Source organism: Dipodomys ordii, unplaced genomic scaffold (genome assembly GCF_000151885.1).
Source record: "Dipodomys ordii isolate 6190 unplaced genomic scaffold, Dord_2.0 Scaffold36, whole genome shotgun sequence".
NCBI lineage: Eukaryota > Metazoa > Chordata > Mammalia > Rodentia > Heteromyidae > Dipodomys > Dipodomys ordii.
In genome coordinates, this window is record NW_012267252.1 from 411496 (window position 1) to 433938 (window position 22443).

Genomic DNA, 22443 nt, shown 5'->3' on the forward strand with positions numbered 1-22443 from the left:
AACAACAACAACAACAAAACAAAACAAAAAACCCTTTGATTTACAGAAGTACCAATTTCTTTCTCATTAGGATGCCTACAATACAAAAAAGCTGATAACAACAACTATTGACAGGGATGCTAAGACTCTTATACATTTCTAATGGAAATTTAAAATAGTGCTGTGACAAATGTGGTGGTTCCAAAGAAGGCTTTGTAGACACAGTTGCCATATGAATCAAGAATTCTATTTTCTCTTCTTGAAGTGCTGGGGGTAGAACTCAAGACTTGTGTATAATAGGCAAGTACTCTACCACTGAGCTTTACCCCCCGACCAATTCTCTTCAATGAAATAAAAACATGCTTGCCCCTAATTACATGAATGTTCACAGAAGTATTATTCCTAACAGCACAAATTTCCACCAATAGTTGAATGTATAAGCAAAATGTACCATATCCATAGTGGAGTATTATTTACCAATAAAAGGAAATGGAGGGAATGGGTGAATGGAGGAGGGATGGGTAAAAATGTTGAAAGAGGTGATGTTGATGAAGATATAGTTCATTTATACAGTGTCAGGGAACAGGAAAATCCACAGAGAGAGAGAGAGAGAGAGACTGTGCACTATCTAAGGTTGGGGAGTTGGTAAAAGCTGGGAACATCAGTTAATGGGATGTGAGATTCCTTGTTGGCGTGATAATAACATTCCATAACTGATTGCTGGGATGGCTGCATGAGTGTCTAAATACACTAAAGATTGCTGAACTGTACATTTGAAATAGGTCAGTTGCATAGCAAGTGGATTCTGTTTTTGTAAAACTGGTATAAAATCTCAAAAGCACCTGGAAATAAGATTTCAGCCTTCAAATTGCATCTTCCAGACTTGACCCACCCTCTTTGAGTCACAAAAACTCTTTGTTAGACATATAGGCTCAGAAAGTAACTGCTGTTAAAAAAAAAAAAAAAGGTGAAAGGCCTCAGACAAGGAGGGACACTCATGTATTCACGCAGGAAGGTAAAAGGAAGGTCTGACTTCGTACCTTCTACATCTGAAAGCACAATCAAGAGGTCAGTTTTCATTTCCACAGCCAGACGGGCAGCCAGGCTATCATTATCTTTAACACTAATAACCTAGAATGCAGGGAAAAGAGCAGCAAGTGAGTGAGTTATGCAGTCCAAAAGAAGAAATTCCCAGAACCATCCTGCTAGGTTGGCAGGCAAAACCAATGACCCTGAGGAGGTGGATGACAGCTCCCACCCTTCTGCCTGAAAAACTTACAATAAATACTTACTGGCAACCCCAATTCCAGACATGCAGCCTTCTATCCACTGGCCCACAAGCAATGCTCACAGCGCAGCCTAAGACACTGCCTCACCCAGGGAGTGAAATTCCCCAATCTCAGAAGAGCTCCTATAGGGACAGTCTGTGATGCCTCTTCTCTCCCAATTCCGCCACCTTGCTCATGCCAAACTAGCAGTGTTAGTACATGCAGCGCAGTATGCATTAGTATTGCCAGCATGCTCAACCCTGAAGAATACTTTACCCACATTTACCCCCTGCAGATCACTGTTGGGCTCGGCCGGTGGTACAACAGCATCATTGGTGTTGACAATGGGGACAATGTTCATCCGGAGGAGTTCATGAAGTGTCCCATTGAGATTCCGGCGCTTCTGCTCATCATGGAAATCTAAGTTGGTCACTAAAATCTAAAAGGATTAAAAAAAATACAAAATGTAGTAAGGATGAAATGTAATGAGCCTGATGAACTTCCTACAAATAACATATAAGATGCTCACAACCGGGGAGACAAACTTTAGACTTTTGGACTCCACACAGACTGGAATGAAATATATTTTCAGAGCTGGGTGCTGGTTGCTCACACCTGTAATCCCAGCTACTCAGAAGGCTGAGATCTGAGGACTGCAGTTCAAAGCCAGCCCAGGCAGGCAAGTCTGTGAGACTCTTATCTCCAATTAACCATCAGAAAACTGGAAGTGGCAAGGTGGCTCAAAGGGGTAGAGTAGAAGAGCTCAGTGCCTAGACAGAGTTCAAGCCCACGACTGACAACAAAACAAAAACCAGAAAACTCCTGATGCTTATCCAGTTCTTTCAGGCCTTCTGCCCCTCTTCCCCACCAAGTTACAATTATCTGGAAGATTTATTTACAGATGTTATCAAATTTCATCCACTTAACAAAACTAGGAAAACTGATATATCTTTAAAGGGACACCGAGAGGATTAGTGACTGTCTATTAATTTGAAAAATATTTCTGTATCTAGCCATAGTAAACACTTGTATATCTGATGAGTGAGTGAATGAACTGTTTGGCCTTCATGGAAAAGTGCATTAGACAACATGGAATAGCACTATTTTATCGATGTTCCTGCTCTGAAGCAGAGCATTATGCTTTGGAAGAACTGTTTGAGGATGCGGGATTCTGAAAGTGAGCCTTTAGTCACAAGCTGAGGGAGGGGCTGGTTAGAAGGTATGTTTTCTAGCTTGAATCAGAGTTTTAGGAAAAGTTTAACAGGAGAGGATAGCAAGAAACAAAATGGTAGTAAATCCTGAATCTCAAGAACAACTGTTCATTGGTGTTTAAGAGGAAGGGCCTTGCTATAATGTAGCAGCTGAAGCAGCAGAGACCTCAGTGAGTTGAGGGGAAGAAGGGTATTGAAACATTCAGAGCAGGGATGGTTAAGTCCTATACTAGAGTTGGGGTGATGAGAATAAAGTGATAACATGACTGGGGGAAATAATTTACTCACTAATTAGACAAAAAATTTGCTGAGTTCCTTTGAAATGCCAGCCCTGTGCCAGCTGCTGATTTGGGAAATGATGGAATGCAGCATATTATTTTATAAGGAAAGATCACGAACTACTTTCTAGAAAGGTTTAGCTCCATAGGAAACAGGATTGAGTCAAAGCTGAGCATACAGATTTCAGTCATGTGGTGTAAGACCAGACAATGAATATAATATGTAGGTGAGAGAGGCAAGCAGAGGTCTAAAGATCTAGTCTGTCACTAGAACAGTTTCATAAACAGGGGCTAACGATCTCACTCCAAAGGCAGATGAGAAATTTGTGCCCAGACTAGGCCAACCAGCTGAGATGCAAATCAGTTTAGGTCTTTTTAAAATCTTCACACAGCCAAGCACTGGTGGCTCACCTCTGTAATCCCAGCTACTCAGGAGGCTGAGAGCTGAGGATCTCAGTTCAAAGCCAGCCTGGGCAGGAAAGTCCATGAGACTCTTATCTCCAATTAACCACCAGAAAACCAGAAGTGGTGCTGTGGCTCAAGTGGTAGAGCACTCACCCTGAGCTGAAGAGCTGAGGGACAGCGCCCAGGCCCAGAGTTCAAGCCCCACCACTGACAACGACAACAATAATGACGACGACGACAACAACAACAAAACTTCCAACAGTTGTACAACTTATTAATTTATGTGTACAATGCAGTTTCACTTCTAAGAAGCAGAAATAAGTTACTGTACTTAAGTCTCAGCTTGAGGGGGTGGAGGGAACTTGAGTAGTTTTCAAAAGCTAGTGATAATAGTCATCTATACAAGTCCACTAAAGAAAACATGGGGCCATAGGATAAGGTGCAAAGAGCGAAGACTGATAAGAAGATGACGGCAGGAGAGGAAGGGCAAAGCAGGGGAGCAGGGGCCCCAGGCATTGGTGCTTGCTGGCAACTGGAGGGAACAGAGCTCTTTCCACCTTGCTATTAGGGCAAACACTAGCTGCTACGCACTGGCATTTAGTGCTATGGTCAATTCAAACAGCATAACAAAAACTCTCAAAAAGCATCAATCCTGGGGGGGGGGGGGGTTGATAGTAAAAAAGCATAGCTCCTGGATCTAAGTTCCCACACTTGACTTTAGGCACATAAAAAAACAAAACACAACAACAAAAACTCAAAGTGTCACTGGATTGTGGAGAAGAGAGAGTTGAAAACATAGGTGATAGAAATAAAGATTTCTATTGTATGTATGTATTTATTTATTTATTTTGTTGGTCGTGGGGCTTGAACTCTGGGCCTGGGCGCTATCCCTGCACTCTTCAGCTCAAACCAAGCGCTCTACCACTTGAGCCACAGAGCTACTTCCAGTTTTCTGATGGTTTATTGGAGATAGGAGTCTCATGGTCTTTCCTGCCTGGGCTGGCTTTGAACCGCGATCCTCAGCTCTCATCCTCCTGAGTAGCTAGAATTACAAGCATGAGCCACCAGCACTCAGCTTCTATTGTATTTATACTAACACCACCACCAACAAATAACACTAAGATTATAACCTCAAGTGACAAAGAGACAAACCCAGGCCTTTCTATTACTAGACATTGAAGGTGACAACTGTGAAAACGATGGAGAACCAGAAAAACAACATGAAAGGAAGACATGAAACTTGAAACAGTCAAGAGTGGTAGCAGAAGCTTGTAATCCTGGCTACTTGAGAAGACGCTATTCAAGGTCAGCTGGGAATAGAAATTCAAACTCTGTCTCAACTAGTGGCTGGGTGCAGTGGAGTGTTCTTGTAATTCCAGAGATATAAGGAAGCACAAGTAGAAAGATCAAAGCCAGGGAAAACAGGACATAAAAGGATATTACCTCAAAAGAGGCTGGAGAAGTAGGCTCAGTGGTAGAGCCTACCTAACAAGTATAACCCCAAGTTCTGTCTTCTCCCAAATCCTGCCTCCCCAAGAGAAAAAAAACCCAAAATGAGAATCAATGTATATAGAACAATTTTGCCTATGTAAAATAACATCTGACCAGAGTACGAAAAACAGCATGAGGGTTTGAAAATAATCCAGGGAGTAAAGATTGTTTTTCCAGTTGTGCTATGAAGTGACTTCTGTGTGAATGTAAGTACATACCTCAACTGCCGAATAAAATACAGTTGAAAACATTTCAGGAAATTTAATAATGAAATAATGTAGAAATAAACTTTGAGGTAATCACTCAAAATTTCTAAGTGCCATGAGAACTGGAATCTTGTCTAGCTGGTTTACCACAGTATCCCCCATGCTCACAGACTGGTTGGTATACTACAGGTGCCCAATAAATGTTTCCCTTACAAATGAAAGGCCAACTAATAATTAGCATTTCTCTTTCCAAAGCTTAACAAGTACCTACTATAAAATACAACCAGGTGTCAAGAGAAGCAAGTTATCTGAAATCAAAAAGGCCAGCAAAATGGACGTCTGACTTACTTTTTTTTTTTTTTTGGTCAGTTGTAGGCCTTGAACGCTGGGCCTGATAGCTGTCCCTCAGCTCTTCAACTCAAGGCAAGCACTCTAACACTTGAGCTACAGCACCAGTTTTCTGGTGGCTTATTAGAGATAAGAGTCTGGCCTTTTTTGCCTGGGCTGGCTTTGAATTATGATCCTCAGATCTCAGCCTCCTGAGTAGCTAGGATTACAGGCGTGAGCCACCAGCACCCAGTGACATCTGACTTTCTATGTTCAGCAGCTAAACACTTGCTACTAGGTACTGTCCTGAATACTTTTCATATATTTTCTCATTGAGTGCTTCCAAAAACTCAGTGAAGCAGGCACCAATATCCTCATTTTTCAGATCAGGAAAACACTTAGAAGACGCCTCATGTGTTAGGGAGTGATAAGGCTGAGACTATTATATCCTGTCATGAGGCTATAGACCTCTGTTTATAAGCCTCTTGCTTCACAAGACTCTCTCACAGGTCCTATGCCCTTAGGGATACCCATTCTCTTACCTGGGCAGCACAGATGCTGTACTGGGTAAACATGGCTTCGTACAAGGCCATCAGCCCACTCTGTCCAGCGGCAGCACAGGCTCGAGCCTCCAAGACTGGAATTGCCTGTAATCCACCAATCAGATAAAGTGTGGTTGGGACAGGGAAGAAGACTCAAGGATAGATCTGTCTCAGGGTTGGGAAAACAGCGCTCACCATCTCTTTCAGTTGGTTCTGTCCTGAATGCAGAGCCTGTCGCACACTTTGAGACAGAAGGATCTCATGGCGTAAGCGCTGCTTGCCAAAGGCAACAGCTCCGCTAGTCACAAGTATCATCTCTCGGCCCTGATTCTGCAGCACTGATACCTGTCATCAAGACAGGGGAAGGTTAGAGCATCTGCCCCAAGTCCACATTCCAGTGTACCACCCTCTCCAATGCACTACAAGTCACTGCACCATCTCCTTCCTCTCTAGGAAGGAGGATGACAATAGGTTGATGTTCAAATTGTTGCATCTACATCCAGAGGAAGCCACAGGCCAGCGCCTGAGCCCATCTTAAATGCCTGGGACAAGGAGGCTGACTGTGTATCAAGCACTGCTCTGACTGCTAGAGCCTTTCCATCAGGCCTGCAGCAGTACTAGCAGAAGAGCTGGTGACCTAAGCAAATCTTTACCATGTTTCTCCTACGCTAAAATTGTTCATATGTCTTGAGATGGAAGGCCAGCTGCTCTACTTGGCTCCAGAGCCTGGCCTACACAAATGATCTGCTTTATTTTCCATTCTCCCTGATGAGCACCACTGCTCCGCAGCTCAAGTCCTTGGCCTCTTTGTGCCTTCCACCTGGAATCCATCCTAGTGCCTATCTGTCCCTTCCCTAGAACACCAGAAGCTCAGGGGCACCAGTCACACCGTGCACCTGGACTCTTATCCCTCTGTTGCCCAGGCTGAGTTCTTTGTAGGAAGGCCTAAGAATAACCATATTCTCATTAGACTTTCCCATCTCTGGAGCTGTCAGCCACTGTCATTTGGGTTCACTCACTTGTATCTTTACTGCCTTGAAAAACCACTTTCCTGTTTTAAGAGTGTCTGGCTTCCTAGGACAGTGACAACAGTTAAGAGTTCAGTTATGTCCCTCCTAATGTCTCCTTGCCATGCTTTGAATGTGTTGGAAGTTTTATGCAACAGTGTTGGGGGGGGGGGCTTAGTGGGAGGTGCTCATGAATGATTAATACATTATAAAAGAGCTTGGTTGGCTTTTCCACCATTTAGCAAGATGTAGCCTCTCAATCTTATACTTCTCAGCTTCCAGAACTACTAGCCAAATACATTTCTGATATCATAAACAACCAAATTGGTATGTTGTTATAGCAGCATGAAATGCACTCATCTACTCTGTAGAAAATATTTACCGAATGACCCAATGGACTCAATCATGAAAGAAGATTTGATAAGGTCTTCTTCCATTAAGTTGAGGTGAGCAGTTCCCTAATATTAACTCATCAGCAATTCTGCCTCTTAATTGTTAAATTTTTTGTATTAATAAAATGCTTTATTGAGGGGGAACTTCTTTATTTTCTTTTTATACAATTTATTTTACTGTTGTTTTAGAGGTGATATACAGTGGGGTCACCTTTACATACATCTGGAAATAAGTAAAGGCAATGACATACAGAGGAGTTAGTTAGTTACATCAGTCAGGTAATGAGTACATTTCTTTTTGGACAATGTCAGTCCTTTTCTCCCTCTTTCCAAATTTGCCTTTTAAAAACTAAATGTATGATTATCGAGGATAAAGCTGAGTTACAGCTGTCATGGAAAAACTTCAGCTCATTTCTGGGTACTCGGCCCTGATTACACATCACAATAACCTGGAAACCTAACCTTAAAAAAATGGAATTTAGGGGCTGGGAAGGTGGCTCAGTGGTAGAGCGCATGCCTTGCATGCCTGAGGCCCTGGGTTCAATTCCTCAGCACCACATAAGCAAAAAGAAAAAAGCCAGAAGTGGTGCTGTGGCTCAAGTGGTAGAGCGCTAGCCTTGAGCTGAAGAGCTGAGGGACAGTGCCCAGGCCCAGAGTTCAGGCCCCATGACCGGACCAAAAAAAAAAAAAATGGAATTTGAACCTTAGGATCTTTTTTTTTTTTTTTTTGCCAGTCCTGGGGCTTCAACTCAGGGCCTGGGCACTGTCTCTGAGCTTCTTTTGCTCAAAGCTAGTACTCTACCACTTGAGCAATAGTGCCACTTCCAGCCTTTTCTGTTTATGTGGTACTGAGGAATCGGACCCAGGGCTTCATGCATGCTAGGTAAGCACTTTACCACTAAGTCACAATCCCAGCCAAACTTTAGGATCTTGTGTCCACTAGGTAGTCACTCTACCACTTGAGCCATACCTCCCATTCTTTTAGCTTATGTTATGTTATTTTTGAATAGGGTCTTAACTTTATGGCCAGGCCAGACTGGACCATGATCCTCCTATTTATACTTCCAGTACAGAAGAGATGACTGGTTAAGATGGGGGTGTTGTAAACTTTTTGTCTGAACTAGCCTTGAGCTGCAGTTCTCCTAGTCTCCACTTCCCAAGTAGCTAGGGATTGGAAGTGTGATCCACTGCACCTGACCTCACTTTACAAACACAGACAGTTGAATCCATCCCAAATATCTGAAATGGCTGGATGTGAAGCTCAGGCACCTCCAGTTTCACAGATGATTTTAATGCACAGCATGGCGTAAGAATCAATGGCGAGGGCTGGGAAGGTGGCTTAGTGGTAGAGCACTTGCCTCACATGCATGAGGCCCTGGGTTCGATTCCTCAGCACCACATAAGCAGAAAAAGCCGGAAGTGGCCCTGTGGCTCAAGTGGTAGAGCGCTAGAGTACTAGCCTTGAGCTGAAGAGCTGAGGGACAGTACTCAAGCCCAGAGCTCAGGCCCCACAACCGACCAAAAAAAAAGAATCAATGGCGAAAAAGGGCATGAATCAAGAGACACTGGGCCTGTCCAGCAAACAGTGCCACGAAAAAGAACTGCAGACACACAGATCCTATCACTAAGAAGTCTGAGGGATGAACAGCCTGGCACCAGCTCTACTGCTTGACATCACTTTCTACTGCCATGGGACACGGTCTCCCCCTGTATTCACATGGGAAGAGTTTTTCTAATTAGGTTAAAGCTGTTGCACTCAAATCAAGATTATTTTTTACAAGTTGACAGCAGGAAACCCCATTTCATGAAGTTCTTCAGAATTTCTCATCTTGGCAATTACCTGCTCAACAATAGAGGCCAGGCGCCCCAGAGCCAGGCCACACTCATCCCCTCGGGTCACCACGGCACTGCCCAGTTTCACCACGATTCTCTTGGCATGCTTCAGCTCACTGCGGTGGGCAAAGGACTTGCCATGCGTACGACTGAGGGGTACCGTGATAAAGGGGATGTTGCTCCAAGAACGGACATGTGTGGCAGCTGGAGGCTGGACACGATCTGTATTCCCCAAACAAAGCCAAATAAAAGAAAGAAAAAAGAGACTATAGTTTCCAGTGAAATTTTGAATTCACAGTATCAGCCATTCACCAAAAATAGCTTTACATCATTACCTGAGTGAAACCAGTATATCAAACTATACCTAAGTTAGGCATGGTGGTACATGTCTATAATCACAGCACTTAGGAACATGAGGCAGAAGGACCAGGAGTTCAAGATACCATGTCTCAAAAAAGAGCCAGTGCTGGTGGCTCATGCCCATAATCCTAGCTACTCAGGAGGCTGAGATCTGAGGATCATGGTTCAAAGCCAACTTCGGCAGACAGGTTCTTGTGAGTAGTTAATTGGAAATTAACTACTAGTTAATTAACTACTAGTTAATTTCCAATTAACTACTCACCAGCCAGAAGTGGCACTGTGGCTCAAGTGGTACAGCACTAGCCTTAAGCACAAAGAGGCTCAGGGATAGCACCCAGGCCCTGAGTTCAAGCCCCACAACACACACACACACACACACACACACACACACACACACACACACACACACACTCCTCCAAACTATACCTATCCAAACATGGTGGTACACACCTGTAACCCCAGTTCTCTAGAGACTGAGGCAAAAAGATCTCAAGTTTGTGGCCAGCATGAGCTACATAGTGATACCCTTTCTCAGAACAAAAATGAAACAGACAAAAAACCTGAACTATATGTAACGTGCTCTCATTCTACTTCTATTCAGAGTCCCATCCAGAACCCTGTCACAGGCACATTCAAACACAGTGGTAATGAGTATAAATAAAATAATCTTTTCTGAAAACATACTGGTAAAATACAAGATTTTAAAGTGTCCAGTTTTCTCATGCCACATTCCATGTTTAAAATATATTCTAGAAGCCAGGTGCTGGTGGCTCACACCTGTAATCCTAGCTACTCAGGAGGCTGAGATATGATGATCTCAGTCCAAAGCCAGCCCAGGCAGCAAAGTCTAAAACTCTTATACCAATTAATCACTAAAAAGCTGCAAGTAAAGCTGTGGCTCTAGTGGTAGAGCCCTAGTCTTGAGAACAAAAGCTCAAGGATAGTGTCCAGGCCCTGAGTTCAAGCCTCAGGATGGACACAAAAAAACAAAACAAAAAAATCTGACCTTATTCACAATAAGCTTGCCATCTAGCTCCTGGTACCCTGTTGCTCAGACAAGGAGAACCCGTGATCACATGGGACTCTGGCATCCTTGCTACATCCACAGGTGCACTGTCCCCTTGCTAGGGGAAGTTGTCTGGGCTTCCCTCTTCACTACCTTAGTTAAGTACCTCAGTCTTCAGGGATACCATCCTAAACAATGTGCACACCTAAGCCTAGTTTCAAAGTTGTACACATGCAGGTTTGGTCTCCGTACTTGATAGGTGAAGAGACTCCCTTGGGTTTGGGCCTGTGATCCTCAGTGGTGCTTGCAGAGGTCAGTGCAGCACTAAGACGAATCTCTTTGGAAGCTGTTAGGACGACACCTGCTAGCCATTTGACTCTGATGTCCACTGCAGGGCCTGTCTTGTTCTACAGAAAGGTATGGGCAGGGGTATGGCAGCTTGATGGAGGACCTCAGGGGCAGACAGTGCCAGCTTCCAAGTCCAGGTGATCAAATGGTAGAAGCCAATCAGGACCCCACAGCCTGGCTAGCATGAATGAGAGGGGTTACTCACAGTCTGTATCAGAAGAGGGTGTTGGCTCAGAGCCCAGCAGCTGCGGGTCATTTTGGCTGCAGACAATTGGGTCACAGCATATTAGAACTGACAAAGTTCAAGAGGAGGTCACAACTATCAGCAAGGTTCCAAGTGGATGAAAAAGTAAAGTCCAGGAGGGTTGGCGGGGGGGGGGGGGGGGGGGGGGGGGGGGGGGGGGGGGGGGGGGGGGGGGTAGGAGATGGGAAAGGATGGGAAGGGGAAACAAAGGGGGAGGCAACAATGCTTGATAATTTGTACTCATTATCTTGCCCATGTAATTGTAACCCCTCTGTACTGTATTTTCACAATTAAAAAAAGAAAAAGTAAAGTCCAGTAGGTCCTAGTATTAAGGAGTGCAGGAATTTGGGGAGTTGGTTGGCAATGCCATTTACGTTCCCAGACTGGCTCTATCTTTCTTGGGAACATCCTTTATGTTCTATAGTGTATGAGGCTTTTTACAGTTAGCACTGAGGACTGTTATGGCTTGGACCTGACACGTGCTAAAGGGTTGGTGGCCAGGCTGTGGTGTCACTGGGAGACAGCGTAACCTTGCAAAGGTAGGCAACCTTCATCTGGCCCACAGACCCTATAAGGCCCATGGAATCATGGGGTACAATGTAATGCTTTTCACTAGCTGCCTGTATATCTGCCTCTACGGTTAATTTTGTATGACCTGTAATGATGTTATAAACATTCAAATGGTGCTCAGTACTGGTGTTTCATGCTTGTAATCTCAATTACGCAGGAAGTTGAGATCTATAGTATCTTAGTTCAAAGGGAGTATGAGTAGAAAATAGCCAGCAAAAAGCTGGGTTAGAGGCTGGCTCAAGTGGTAGAGTACCAGCTGAGCAAACAAGCTGGATGACAGCAAGGCATTAAGTTCAAAACCCCAGTGACACACAATAATATTTTTTGAAAAAAATATACATACTTAAAAAAAATTCTAATGGCCCTTACCAGAGAAAAAAGGTGCCCATCCATGCTTTCGACGGTGGGAGCTAGTGGGAGGAAGTTAATGTCATGGGGGTGTACCCACGAAGAGCACAGGAGGACTCTAGCTCCTCTTTTCTCTCTTGCTTCCTGGCCACCACGATATAAACAGTTCCTTACTCACATACTTCCACCATGGCAAGTTACCTCACCACAGGCCCAAGGGCATCAGGCCCAGGAGACTATAAACAGAAACCTTAGAAACCTTTCCATACTTTAACAGATTTTTCTCAGGTATTTTGTCACGGTGATAAGAAACTGACTGATACAAGGAAAATCTACAACATCTGCATGAACAATCAGGCTCTAAGCCCCTAGGTCAGTCTTTTTCTCTAGTAGGTCTGAGGAGATAATAAGTGTGGAGGGGTGGGAAGATGGTTATCCATACTCTTCAAAAGTGCTATGAGTTATATGTCAGTAAAGTCCTTTATCTCACCATGATCAGTAATCAATGAAGCTGTCTTTGAAGCCACAAGAAGAAGGGACCTAGCATGACTTCCCTCCCCTGTTGTTGTTCTTTTCTATATACCTTTTCACTTTGCCTATTTTCTGCTCTTCTGATCATTATGTTCAGTGAATACTAAAAATGCACACACTACAGAAATCATATATGGTATATATACTATATTAGTCCTGGATAGCATAGCTACATATAATTCAGTATCTCTATCTGCTCACTTGCTACCTTATCTACTCCATAAGGTCGTTATGAGAGATGGAGCAAGTTAATGAATAAGCAGAAATTGGCACAAAGTAAACACTCAACATTAGCTGGGATTCTAAGAACATGTTAGCCATCATTATCATCACTGTTTGGAGACAAAGTGTCTCCCTAGAGGCTCAAGTACTGAAGCCTTGTGCTGGTGGCACAACTGAGAGGTGATTCTTCCATAGGGTATTAACTTCACTACAGGATTTATCTGCCGGGTGCCAGTGGCTCCTGCCTATAATCCTAGCTACTAAGAAGGCTGAGAGCTGAGGATCACAGTTCAAAGCCAGTGCAGGCAGGAAAGTCTGTGAGACTCTTATCTCCAATAAGCCACTAGAAAACCAGAAGTAGTGGTGTAGCTCAAGTGGTAGAGCGCTAGCCTTGAGCTAAATAGCTGAGGGACAGCGTCCAGGCCCAGAGTTCAAGCTCTACAACTGACCAAAAAAAAAGGATTAATCTATTGATAAGTTCATAGCAGAATGGGCTGTTAGCAGGTGGGTCTAGCTGGAGGAAGCTTGGTGGGGACATGCCTTTCAAGGACAAATTTCATCTCTGGCTCCTTTCTCTCTCTTTAATTTCTTGTGGCTATGAGAACAACTCCCCCCACCATGCCTTTCTTCCATGCCACCTTGCACAGGACTGAAAGCAATGGAGACAGTCATCCATGGGCTGAAATACCCAAACCATATAATCATTAAGTCATTCCTCCTTTAGGCCGAGTTTTTTCAGGTTATTTTGTCATAGCAGAGAAGCTTTATGCATTATTATTATTGATATTATGTCTTATTTTGTAAATAAGGAGGGAAAAGAAATTAAGTAATTTACCAACATTACCAAATTACAGAATGGCCACAATAGTTTGCAGTTTCTACCATTAACAGGTGGAATCTATTTGACTACTCCTTTGATCTGGGCTGGCCTGGTGACTTCTTGGACCAGGACAATGCAGCAGAAGCAACACTGCATACATTTCTGGCATAAGACTCAAGAAGCATTGCGACTTCCATTCTTGCTGTTGTTGGGATCCCACAGAACATGTGAAGAAGCGATGGATATCCTTTAGCTTGCTAAAGGATGGAGTCCATATGGAACACTGATGAACCAGGATCCCACACAAGGGGCCCCCTGGTCCTCAGTAATCAGCGCCAAGCCAGTCTGAGAGCTGACACAAACAACTGCAAGCTAAGCCTGGCCCAAAACGCCAACCCACAGAACTGTGACCTCTCTATACACACACAGTCACTGTTTTAAGTCAGTATTCAATTTTAAGCAATTAAGCTTGTTTTCAAGCTCAAGGAGGTTAGCTCTAGATCCTAAACTTGTAGCTCTTCTACTCTTACACCAATATGAAATAAATTTTTCTAGATGATGATAAGCAAGTCAACTTACAGTGAGACCTAGAGATAGACTACTGGTAAAGTTTTAAGCCAGGTGCAGATGGCTCATACCTGTAATACTAGCTACACAGGAGGCTGAGATCTGAAGATCATGGTTCAAAGCCAGCCCAAACAGACAGTTCTGAGAAATTCAACTAACCAGCAAAAATCTGAGAAATAGAAGTATGGTTCAAGTGGTAGAATTCAAGCCTTCAGAAAGTTGAGCAAGAGTGTGAGGTTCTGAGTTCAAGCACCAGTGCTAGCACACATAAAATAAGTGATATCAAAGAGATGGCCAACTCAAAATATTATGAACAACTCCTCAACAGATGAAGATGAGAAATCTGGTATCCATAGTTCAAAAAATGAAGCTGGGTGCCAGTAGCTCACACCTGTAATCCTAGCTACTCAGGAAGCTGAGATCTGAGGATTGCGAGTCAAAGCCAGCCTGGGCAGGAAAGTCCATGAGACTCTTAACTCCAATAAGCCACAGAAAACCAGAAGTGGCGGTGTAGTTCAAGTGGTAGAGCGCCTTGAGCTGAAGAGCTAAGGGACAGTGCCCAGGCCCAGAGGTCAAACCCCACGACTGACAAAAAAAAAAGAACCTAGACCTTAATTTCATACTTCATACAAAACTTAACTCAATGGATATTGAAGTTAAATGTAAAATGTGAAATTATATGCACAGATTTCTTAGACTTGATCAAAAAAGTATAATTCATTGAAAGAAAAGCTAACTAGCTGGACGTCATCCAAATTAAAAAAACAACTAACAACAAAAACTTTGCTCTGTGTAAGAACCTGTTGAGAGAATGAATGACAAATGAACAAACTGGGAAGAAATATTTGCAGATGTGCAAATACTTATATATGCAAATATGTATGAATATCTGCACATATTTGCAAAATACCAATATCTATAAGATATAAAGAATTTCCAAAGTTCAAGAGGAAACACAAAAGAATCCAACTAAAAATGGATCTTTCTGTCTTCTCTTCCTAATTACAGCTATTACTGGGATTATAGTTGTGTACCACCATTCCTAGCCCTTAACAGAATCTATAATTATCTCAAAATTAAAACACATAATTATATTTTATTTACTATTATTACTATTACTATTATTATTATTTTGCCAGCCCCGGGACTTGAACTCTGGGTCTGGGTGCTATCCCTGAGCCATAGTACCACTTCCAGTTTTGTTTTTTTTTTTAGTAGTTTATTGGGGCTAAAAGTCTCATAGGGACTTTTTTGCCAGGGCTGGCTTTGAACCAAAATCCTCAGATCTCAGCCTCTTGAGTAGCTACAATTACAGGTATAAGGCACCGGTACCCCGCTATAATTATATTTAAAATGGTAAACAAACAAAAAAGCCCAGCCTATATGAATATTGAGATGAATGAATACAGAGATCACTTTGTTGACAAATATAAATAACTTAGAATATTTCACCACCAGGTAGCCTTGTTTTTGTGCAGTTCTTCCAAACTACATCTCCTCCTACCCCTCTTATAACCCTGAAACATATACTGAACACAAACTTTCCACCCTACTCATCAATGATACATACGAGATCTGGAGACTGTGGACTGGACCCAGGGCAGAAGACGTTGACTGAAGGGCTGGAACCTGGAGCAGCAAACTTGACTCAACATGCTGAGATGTGGCCACAAACCCAAGTATCTACAGAATATATTAAAAAAAATAGCAAGAGGATGAATATGATCGAGGTCTATTGTATACATGTATGGAAATATCTTAATGAAACTGCCCATACTGTACAATTAATGTACACAAATAAAAATGTGTGAAAAACAACATTAATGGCAAATATCAGACAATTCATTTTCTTTTCCCTCCACTCCCCATACTCTCAGAGTAAAAATATGATCCTCCTCCTCCAAACTCTAGTGTATTAGAGAAACTGCTACTTCCTCTGTATCATAGGAGAGAATCAACAAGGCTTCCTTCCAAGGTCCAGTCTTAGTTCTTCTTTTTCTAGTACCCCTTAGTTTTTATATATGCAAACAGCAAACTAAAGACTATGAATATTTTTTGGTTTGAACTAAGGGCCTCATGCTTGCTTGCTGGCTCAGCTGGTACTTTACCATTTGAGCCATGCCTCCAGCTCAAAATATTTTGAATAACTAAAATCTTCAAGCTATGTTTGCAGAGGTACTGTCTTCATTATAATACTTCTACTGTCAGGAGTCATCAGCAGATTATCAAGGCAGCCATTTCTTTTTTTTTTTTCTGCTACTACATCCCAACAAAACACACAGCTTGCATATGTGAAAGGTCAGCTTGATCTCTGCCAGCCACGAGACCAGGGGCTACTGCCAGTTCCTTCTTCCTGCTGCCCACGGAAACCTAATGCATCTCTGGAAGTGGAAAAGTGTAGGGGGGATTGCTTACGGGCAAGCATCTTAAATGACACTTGAAGACATCCCCTGGAGGTCATGGCTACACATCTCAGCATGGAGGACAAGGTGATTATGGGCACTTTTCCATTCTGGGTCAAACTTGAAAGCTTAGACAAAGAATAATTTTACACACACACGCGCACGCACGTGCGCACACACACACACACACTCATGGACTCTTTATACATACACAGAGAAGAATTATTTCATATGTTACTGTGCCACAGGGACACAACTGTTTTTACAAGGTAAAAAACAAACAAATAAACAAAACTCCACTATATTTCCTTTGTTTGTGGGCTTCTCTTTAACTTGTACTCTAAAAACTGGTGGATATATTCCATTCTCTTCTTAAATGTGCCTTGAAAAAGTAGCACTTAGCTCCACAGTACAGAAAAGTAAGGGATGGCATATATTGCTCTATAATTTATAGTATAATTTATATTGCCCAAAGGCACAGAAATGAAGAGAGAACAGTATATCCCTACTGTAATACATATGGTACCTGGCACACAATTCCACATGCTAAGTGATGGTTTGTGGATTTCAGTTCTGTAGCACGGTGAAGTCAGCTTCTGGTCTATGTTTGGAACCCATTATCTATGTTTTGCCACTAAATACATTCTTTTTTTTCCCCAATCAAACGGTAATTTTATTTTAAAAAATAATAATTAGGGGCTGGGAAGATGGCTCAGTGGTAGAGTGATTGCCTTGTATGCATGAGGCCCTGGGTTCAATTCCTTAGCACCTCATAAGCAGAAAAAGCCAGAAGTGGCACTGTGGCTCAAGTGGTAGAGCACTAGCCTTGAGCTGAAGAGCTTAGGGACATGGCCCAGGCCCAGAGTTCAGGCCTCACATCAAACAAACAAACAATCAAACAACAGGACTAAATACATTCTTTAAATAATACCTGCTAAACAATTATCATATGTGAATACTCCAAAATACCTACAAAAAGAGCCAGAAGCCAAGCTCAAATCTGTAATCCTAGTTACTTGGGAGGTAGATATTGAGAGATCAAGGTTTAGAGCCAATCCAGGTAAAAAGAAGTTCTCTAGACTTCATCTCAATCAATGGCTGAGCACAACAGTACCAATTTGTCATTCCAAACAGAGAAGCACAAGTAGCAGGATCATAGCCTAGGCTGGCCATTGTATAAAGAGAGACCCTATGTCAAAAATACCCAGGGTTGGGGCTGGGAAGGTGGTTCAGTGGTAGAGCGCTTGCCTTGCATGCATGAGGCCCTGGGTTCGATTCCTCAGCACCACATAAGCAAAAAGAAAAAAAGCTGGAAGTGGTGCTGTGGCTCAAGTGGTAGAGCGCTAGCCTTGAGCTGAAGAGCTGAAGGACAGCGCCCAGGCCCAGAGTTCAGGCCCCGCAACCAGACACCCCCCCCCAAAAAAAATACCCAGTGTAAGCCGAGTGGGGGATAGCTCATGCCTGTAATACTAGCTACTCAAGAGGCTCAGAGCTGGGGATTAAGGTTCAAAGGTAGGAAAATCTGAGAGACTCCTTTTTCTCCAATTAGCCATCCAAATGCTGGAAGTGGAGCTGTGGCTCAAGTGGTAGAATGCCAGCCTTGAGTAAAAAAACTAATGGACAGTGCCCAGGCCTGAGTTCAAGCCCAGTACTGGCACAAAACAAAAAGAACCAGTGCAAAAAAGGATCTAGAGGAATGGCTTGAAGTGTATAGTACTTTAGTAAGCAGGAATAAGGCTCTTAGTTCAATCCCTGGTACTGCCAATAAAACAAATAAACTGGGTGCTGGTGGCTCACACCTGTAATCCTAGCTACTCAGGAGGCTGAGAGCTGAGGATTGCAGTTCAAAGCTCAGGCAGGAAAGTCCTTGAGACTCACATCTCCAATTAACTACAAGAAAACTGGAAGTGACTCAGTGGTTCAAAGTGGTAGAGTACAAGCCTTGAGCAAAAAGAGCTCAGGGATAGCACCTAGACCCTGAGTTCAAGCCTCATGATCGACAAAAAACAAATGAGGCAAATAAACAAAGACAGACATACAATTCCTGCCCTCTTCCTATGAAACCTTCCCTAGCTACTTTATCCTTCAAGTCTGGATATAACCAGTTGTCACATTTTGTCTTAAAATAATTGACAAATATCTGTATACATTCTAACCAGAAAGAAATAACCAGGTTAGCTGGTTAGTGTTGTTGTTTTCCCCAAGTGGTTTACAAACTTCCTACTGACAGCATTGTGAAATGATGGAGAGCAAGGTCTTTGTCACTGGTCAGACTTAGGCTCATAATCCTACTTGCAAGTGGTGGTGTGTCTTCTGGATACTTTATCTTCCTTGGCTTCAGTTTGTCCTTTGTAAATGAAAGGTAACTACCATAAAGACCCTGAAAGACTATGAGAATTAAGTGACATAAGGCATAGACAGTGCTGGGGTACAACAGGTGCTTAATAAATGGGAGTCTCCCCCCTCTCTCTTTTAGGTATAAACATTCTTACAACCTTTTGTTTCCTCCACGATCTGTCACAAGCTGAGGAAGCCAGTAGTCACTGCTGGTTATGACAGCACACGTTATTAGAGATGTCTTTCATCTAAGGTAAGTGAAATCTCTGAATGCTGAAGGTCCACCACGTTACCTGCTGAAGACTTCCCCTGTTCTACCTGTCTCTCACGGATGTGGGTAGGCTGAGTCCACTCCTTCATTCCAATTATTCTGCCAATTTTATTAGGCCTGCAAAAAGCAGACTGGTAATCCCCAAGAGCAAAAGGGTGTGTGTCTGTGTGTGTGTGTGTGTAGATACAGTCTCAACCGGTGAAAAAGTCGCCTGAGGACATTTGTTAAGAAGGGTGTGTGTGTGTGAGAGAGTGTGTGTGTGTGTGTGTGTGTGCAGATACAATCTCACCAGGTGAAAAAGTCGCCTGAGGACATTTGTTAAGTACCTGTCCACACACTAAACAGACTTTATCTCATAGATGTAGACCAGAACTGAACTTCAATCCCAACAAACTTCACCCAGAAAACGCATGCTCAGTACGTGGTTCAGCCACTTAACACAGCCTCAAGATAAATCTCTCCACCCCAGAGGGCAGGGGATAATGATAGGGAAAGGGGTGAGGCGTGCGGGAGCAGGTAATCTAGCTGGAGTCCTGACCTACCAACCCACACACCATATGCCCAGCTGCACAAGGCAGTGGTGGCTGTGGGGAACCTCAGGAACAGACACAGGCTGCCGGGAGTCTGCATGTGGTCCCACATAGCCCGGGTACACCCTCCCCGCCGGTGCAAGTGCGTTAGAGGCTGGTTCTGGACTTTTCGGCCTCAACCGGGCTCACAGAGACTTCAAGCCTGCAGCTGGCTTGGGCACGGAGTCGAGAGCCACCGGCAGACCCCAGGGCCCCTGAACCCTGGCATATGGAAGGAACGGTGCGGGAGCCCTGCGGAGCGCCCAGGGCCGCCCGGCCACGCCGCCCTCCCTCGGCGGGCGCCCACCCCCACCGCGGACCTGACCTCCGGACCCCTGCACCTGCTGGGGCCGCGCCCCCGCAGCCCGCCGTGGCCAAGCAGCCCAGGGAGGCCGGTGGCCGGGCGCACACAGCCTTCCCGCCGGGCTGGGGAGCGCATCAGCCTCCGCAGAGGCGCAGGCCGCCGTCCCCGCCGCGTACCTGCTTCGCCGCCGCCCTCGACCCGCAGCCTGGCCCGCGCTGTTCTCCCACTGCTTCGGATGCCGACTCTCTGCTTTTTTTTCTTCCGTCTACGTCCCGCACGGTGGCGTTGCGTCAGCGGCGTTGGAGTAAACGGGAGCCGCGGTGCCTCCGCTGTTGACGTAGAGCGACCGGCCAACCTAGAGCTGCGTCGTGCCAATGGCGTAAACGCTTCCGAGAATGCAGCCCGCGCTCCACGTGGCGGGTCCCACCCCCGCGGCCCCGCAGACGCCGGGGGGGGGGGGGAGGGAGAATAGGGGCGGAGGCGGGGCTTTGAGGCACCCGCAACGTCCAATCCCCTAGAGGGAACCGATCCCAAGTGTCCTGGAGCCGCCGCCCTTCCCCACGGACCGAGAAGCTGTCGGGTACCCTCCAGGCTGCGGGTACGTTGCATCCCCTGTTGTCCCTGCAGATCGTTTATAACCCGGGAGCACCTCAGAAAAAGGTGGAATCAATTTAGAAAACATCTCCCTCTTGAAAACAGGCTATTTAGAAGGGGGAATTTGGGCACTGTAGTTAAATAATTTCCCACCTTGTTATCTGGAAGTTTCCCCCAAAGGTCTAAGACCAATTCTTTCCATTAAAGTCAGTGGCCAGAATACTGCATTTAAAAAAGTGTGTTGCTGGTGGCTCACGCCTGTCATCCTAGCTACTCAGGAGGCTGAGATCTGAGGATCTTGGTTCAAAGCCAGCCTGGGCAGGGAAGGCCTTGAGACTCTTCAATAAACCACTCAGAAAACCAGAAGTGGCGCTGTGGCTCAAGCGGTAGAGCGTTAGCCTTGAGCTTGTAGCCTTGAGCTTGAGCTCAAGAGCTTTAATGTATGACAACTGGAATTATTTCAATATCTCATGAGGGCATAGGTTTTTGGGTGTTTTTCTTTTCTTTTCCCCTCCCTTTTCCTCAGAGAGCAGAGTCCAGAATAGGCACTTTGCATCTAGACTGCATCTAGTTGGAGTTTAATGACAGGAAAGTGCTTTGTGCTTAATTCTGCGCATGACACTTTTTTTTTCTCATTCATCAAACACTGGCTACTGTTCGCTGTCTTCTCAGACCTTTCCCTTAAACTTTCATGTGATGGAAACAGCCCTCAATGCAGTAGTCTGGAGGGCTCCATGCTCATAATGGGATTAGGAAGGTTAATAAAAAGACCTGTAGGAGTGGATTGGACCTCTCCTACAGCCATGTCAGCCATACCCTGGCTTGTCCTCCTGCCTTCAGTCACGTGAGGATAAAGGCACCCTCAACATTTGTCCCAGACCTTCCTGGACTTCCCAGCCTCCACTGCTGTGAGAAATCAATGTGTTGTTTTTAAATGTAACCTTCCTAGTCTTTGGTATTGTTACAGTTGCACAAAATAGAAAGCAAGTTAATCTGCCAGATATTCTCCAAGTATAGAGGAAGCCATTGTCCCCTACCTTAGTTAGCTTCAGGCAGATAACATGAGCAAATCATTACAGCTTGATAAACACAAGAGAAGGTGGGCCCCAGAGACTCATGGATGGCTTAAAAACAGTTGTCATTTGCACTATGCTTTGAAGAGCAGGATTGCATGAGGAAGGGGAGATGGTATATGCAGAGAGCCCTTTGAGAAGAGGCTGCCTGGGGGTGTGACAGATGTCTAGTTGGGAGTCAAACCATTAGGCACCCTTGCAAATGGGTTTTCTGTACTACACTGAATATTTTTGTGAACCTTAAAGACAGAGAACCCAAACTTTTCAAGTTCTGGAATGACAGGATCAGGCTATTAAAAAGAAGAAGCTGGGAAGATGGTTACTTTATTGCAATGGCCCACAGGAGAAAGGAGGATTGGACAGAAGGTCCCATCAAGGAACAAAGAGCAAAATGGAAGGGGCTGACAAGGGAAGGGGCTGACAGCACTCACTTCTTGAAAGGGAGAGACTGAGTATTTGGGAATCTGATGGTGTCCCAATACCTTAGGAAATACATGAGCAGTTCTTTGGAGGTGAAGAGTAAAAGCATCAAAGTAGATGACGTTAGGGGTCAAAGGGACTTTTCAGCAACCATTTTCTGCAATGTGGCCCCCCACCCAGTTGCCGGAAAGTGGCCTAGAGGGGCTGTTGCTGGAATGTGGATAGGAAGCAGACACTATCTGAATTGATAGTGGTAAGCCAACACTACCCTTGTTTATCTCAAAGCATTATTAAGGGTATCAAGTATAAAGCTGGGCACTGTGATGCACATAAGTAATCCCAGCACTTAAGAAGCAAAGGCTAAAGGATGAAGAGTTCAAGGCCACGGAGGGGCTACACAATGAGAAACTGTCTCAAAATAGAAATTATCAAATACAAAAATACCTAACATTCAACGTTTTTTGTCTTGTTGCTGCTTTTATGATTAAAATAATTATTTTATCATTATCTTATTGACT

General features: G+C 44.2%; 1 protein-coding gene across 1 annotated transcript in view; it reads right to left on the reverse strand.

Moving 5' to 3' along the window:
• Aldh18a1 (aldehyde dehydrogenase 18 family, member A1) overlaps window positions 1–20088 on the reverse strand; it is a 66341-nt gene extending 46253 nt beyond the window's left edge. Inside the window, exons 1-7 of the mRNA XM_013017570.1 lie at window positions 20015–20088; window positions 15526–15638; window positions 8947–9161; window positions 5903–6052; window positions 5708–5812; window positions 1534–1686; window positions 1020–1110 (exon numbers count right to left, since the gene is read on the reverse strand). Of these exons, the coding sequence (XP_012873024.1) occupies window positions 1020–1110; window positions 1534–1686; window positions 5708–5812; window positions 5903–6052; window positions 8947–9161; window positions 15526–15610 (799 nt within the window). The 5' untranslated portion in view covers window positions 15611–15638; window positions 20015–20088. The remainder of the gene's footprint in view (window positions 1–1019; window positions 1111–1533; window positions 1687–5707; window positions 5813–5902; window positions 6053–8946; window positions 9162–15525; window positions 15639–20014) is intronic.
• Window positions 20089–22443: the final 2355 nt, after the last annotated feature.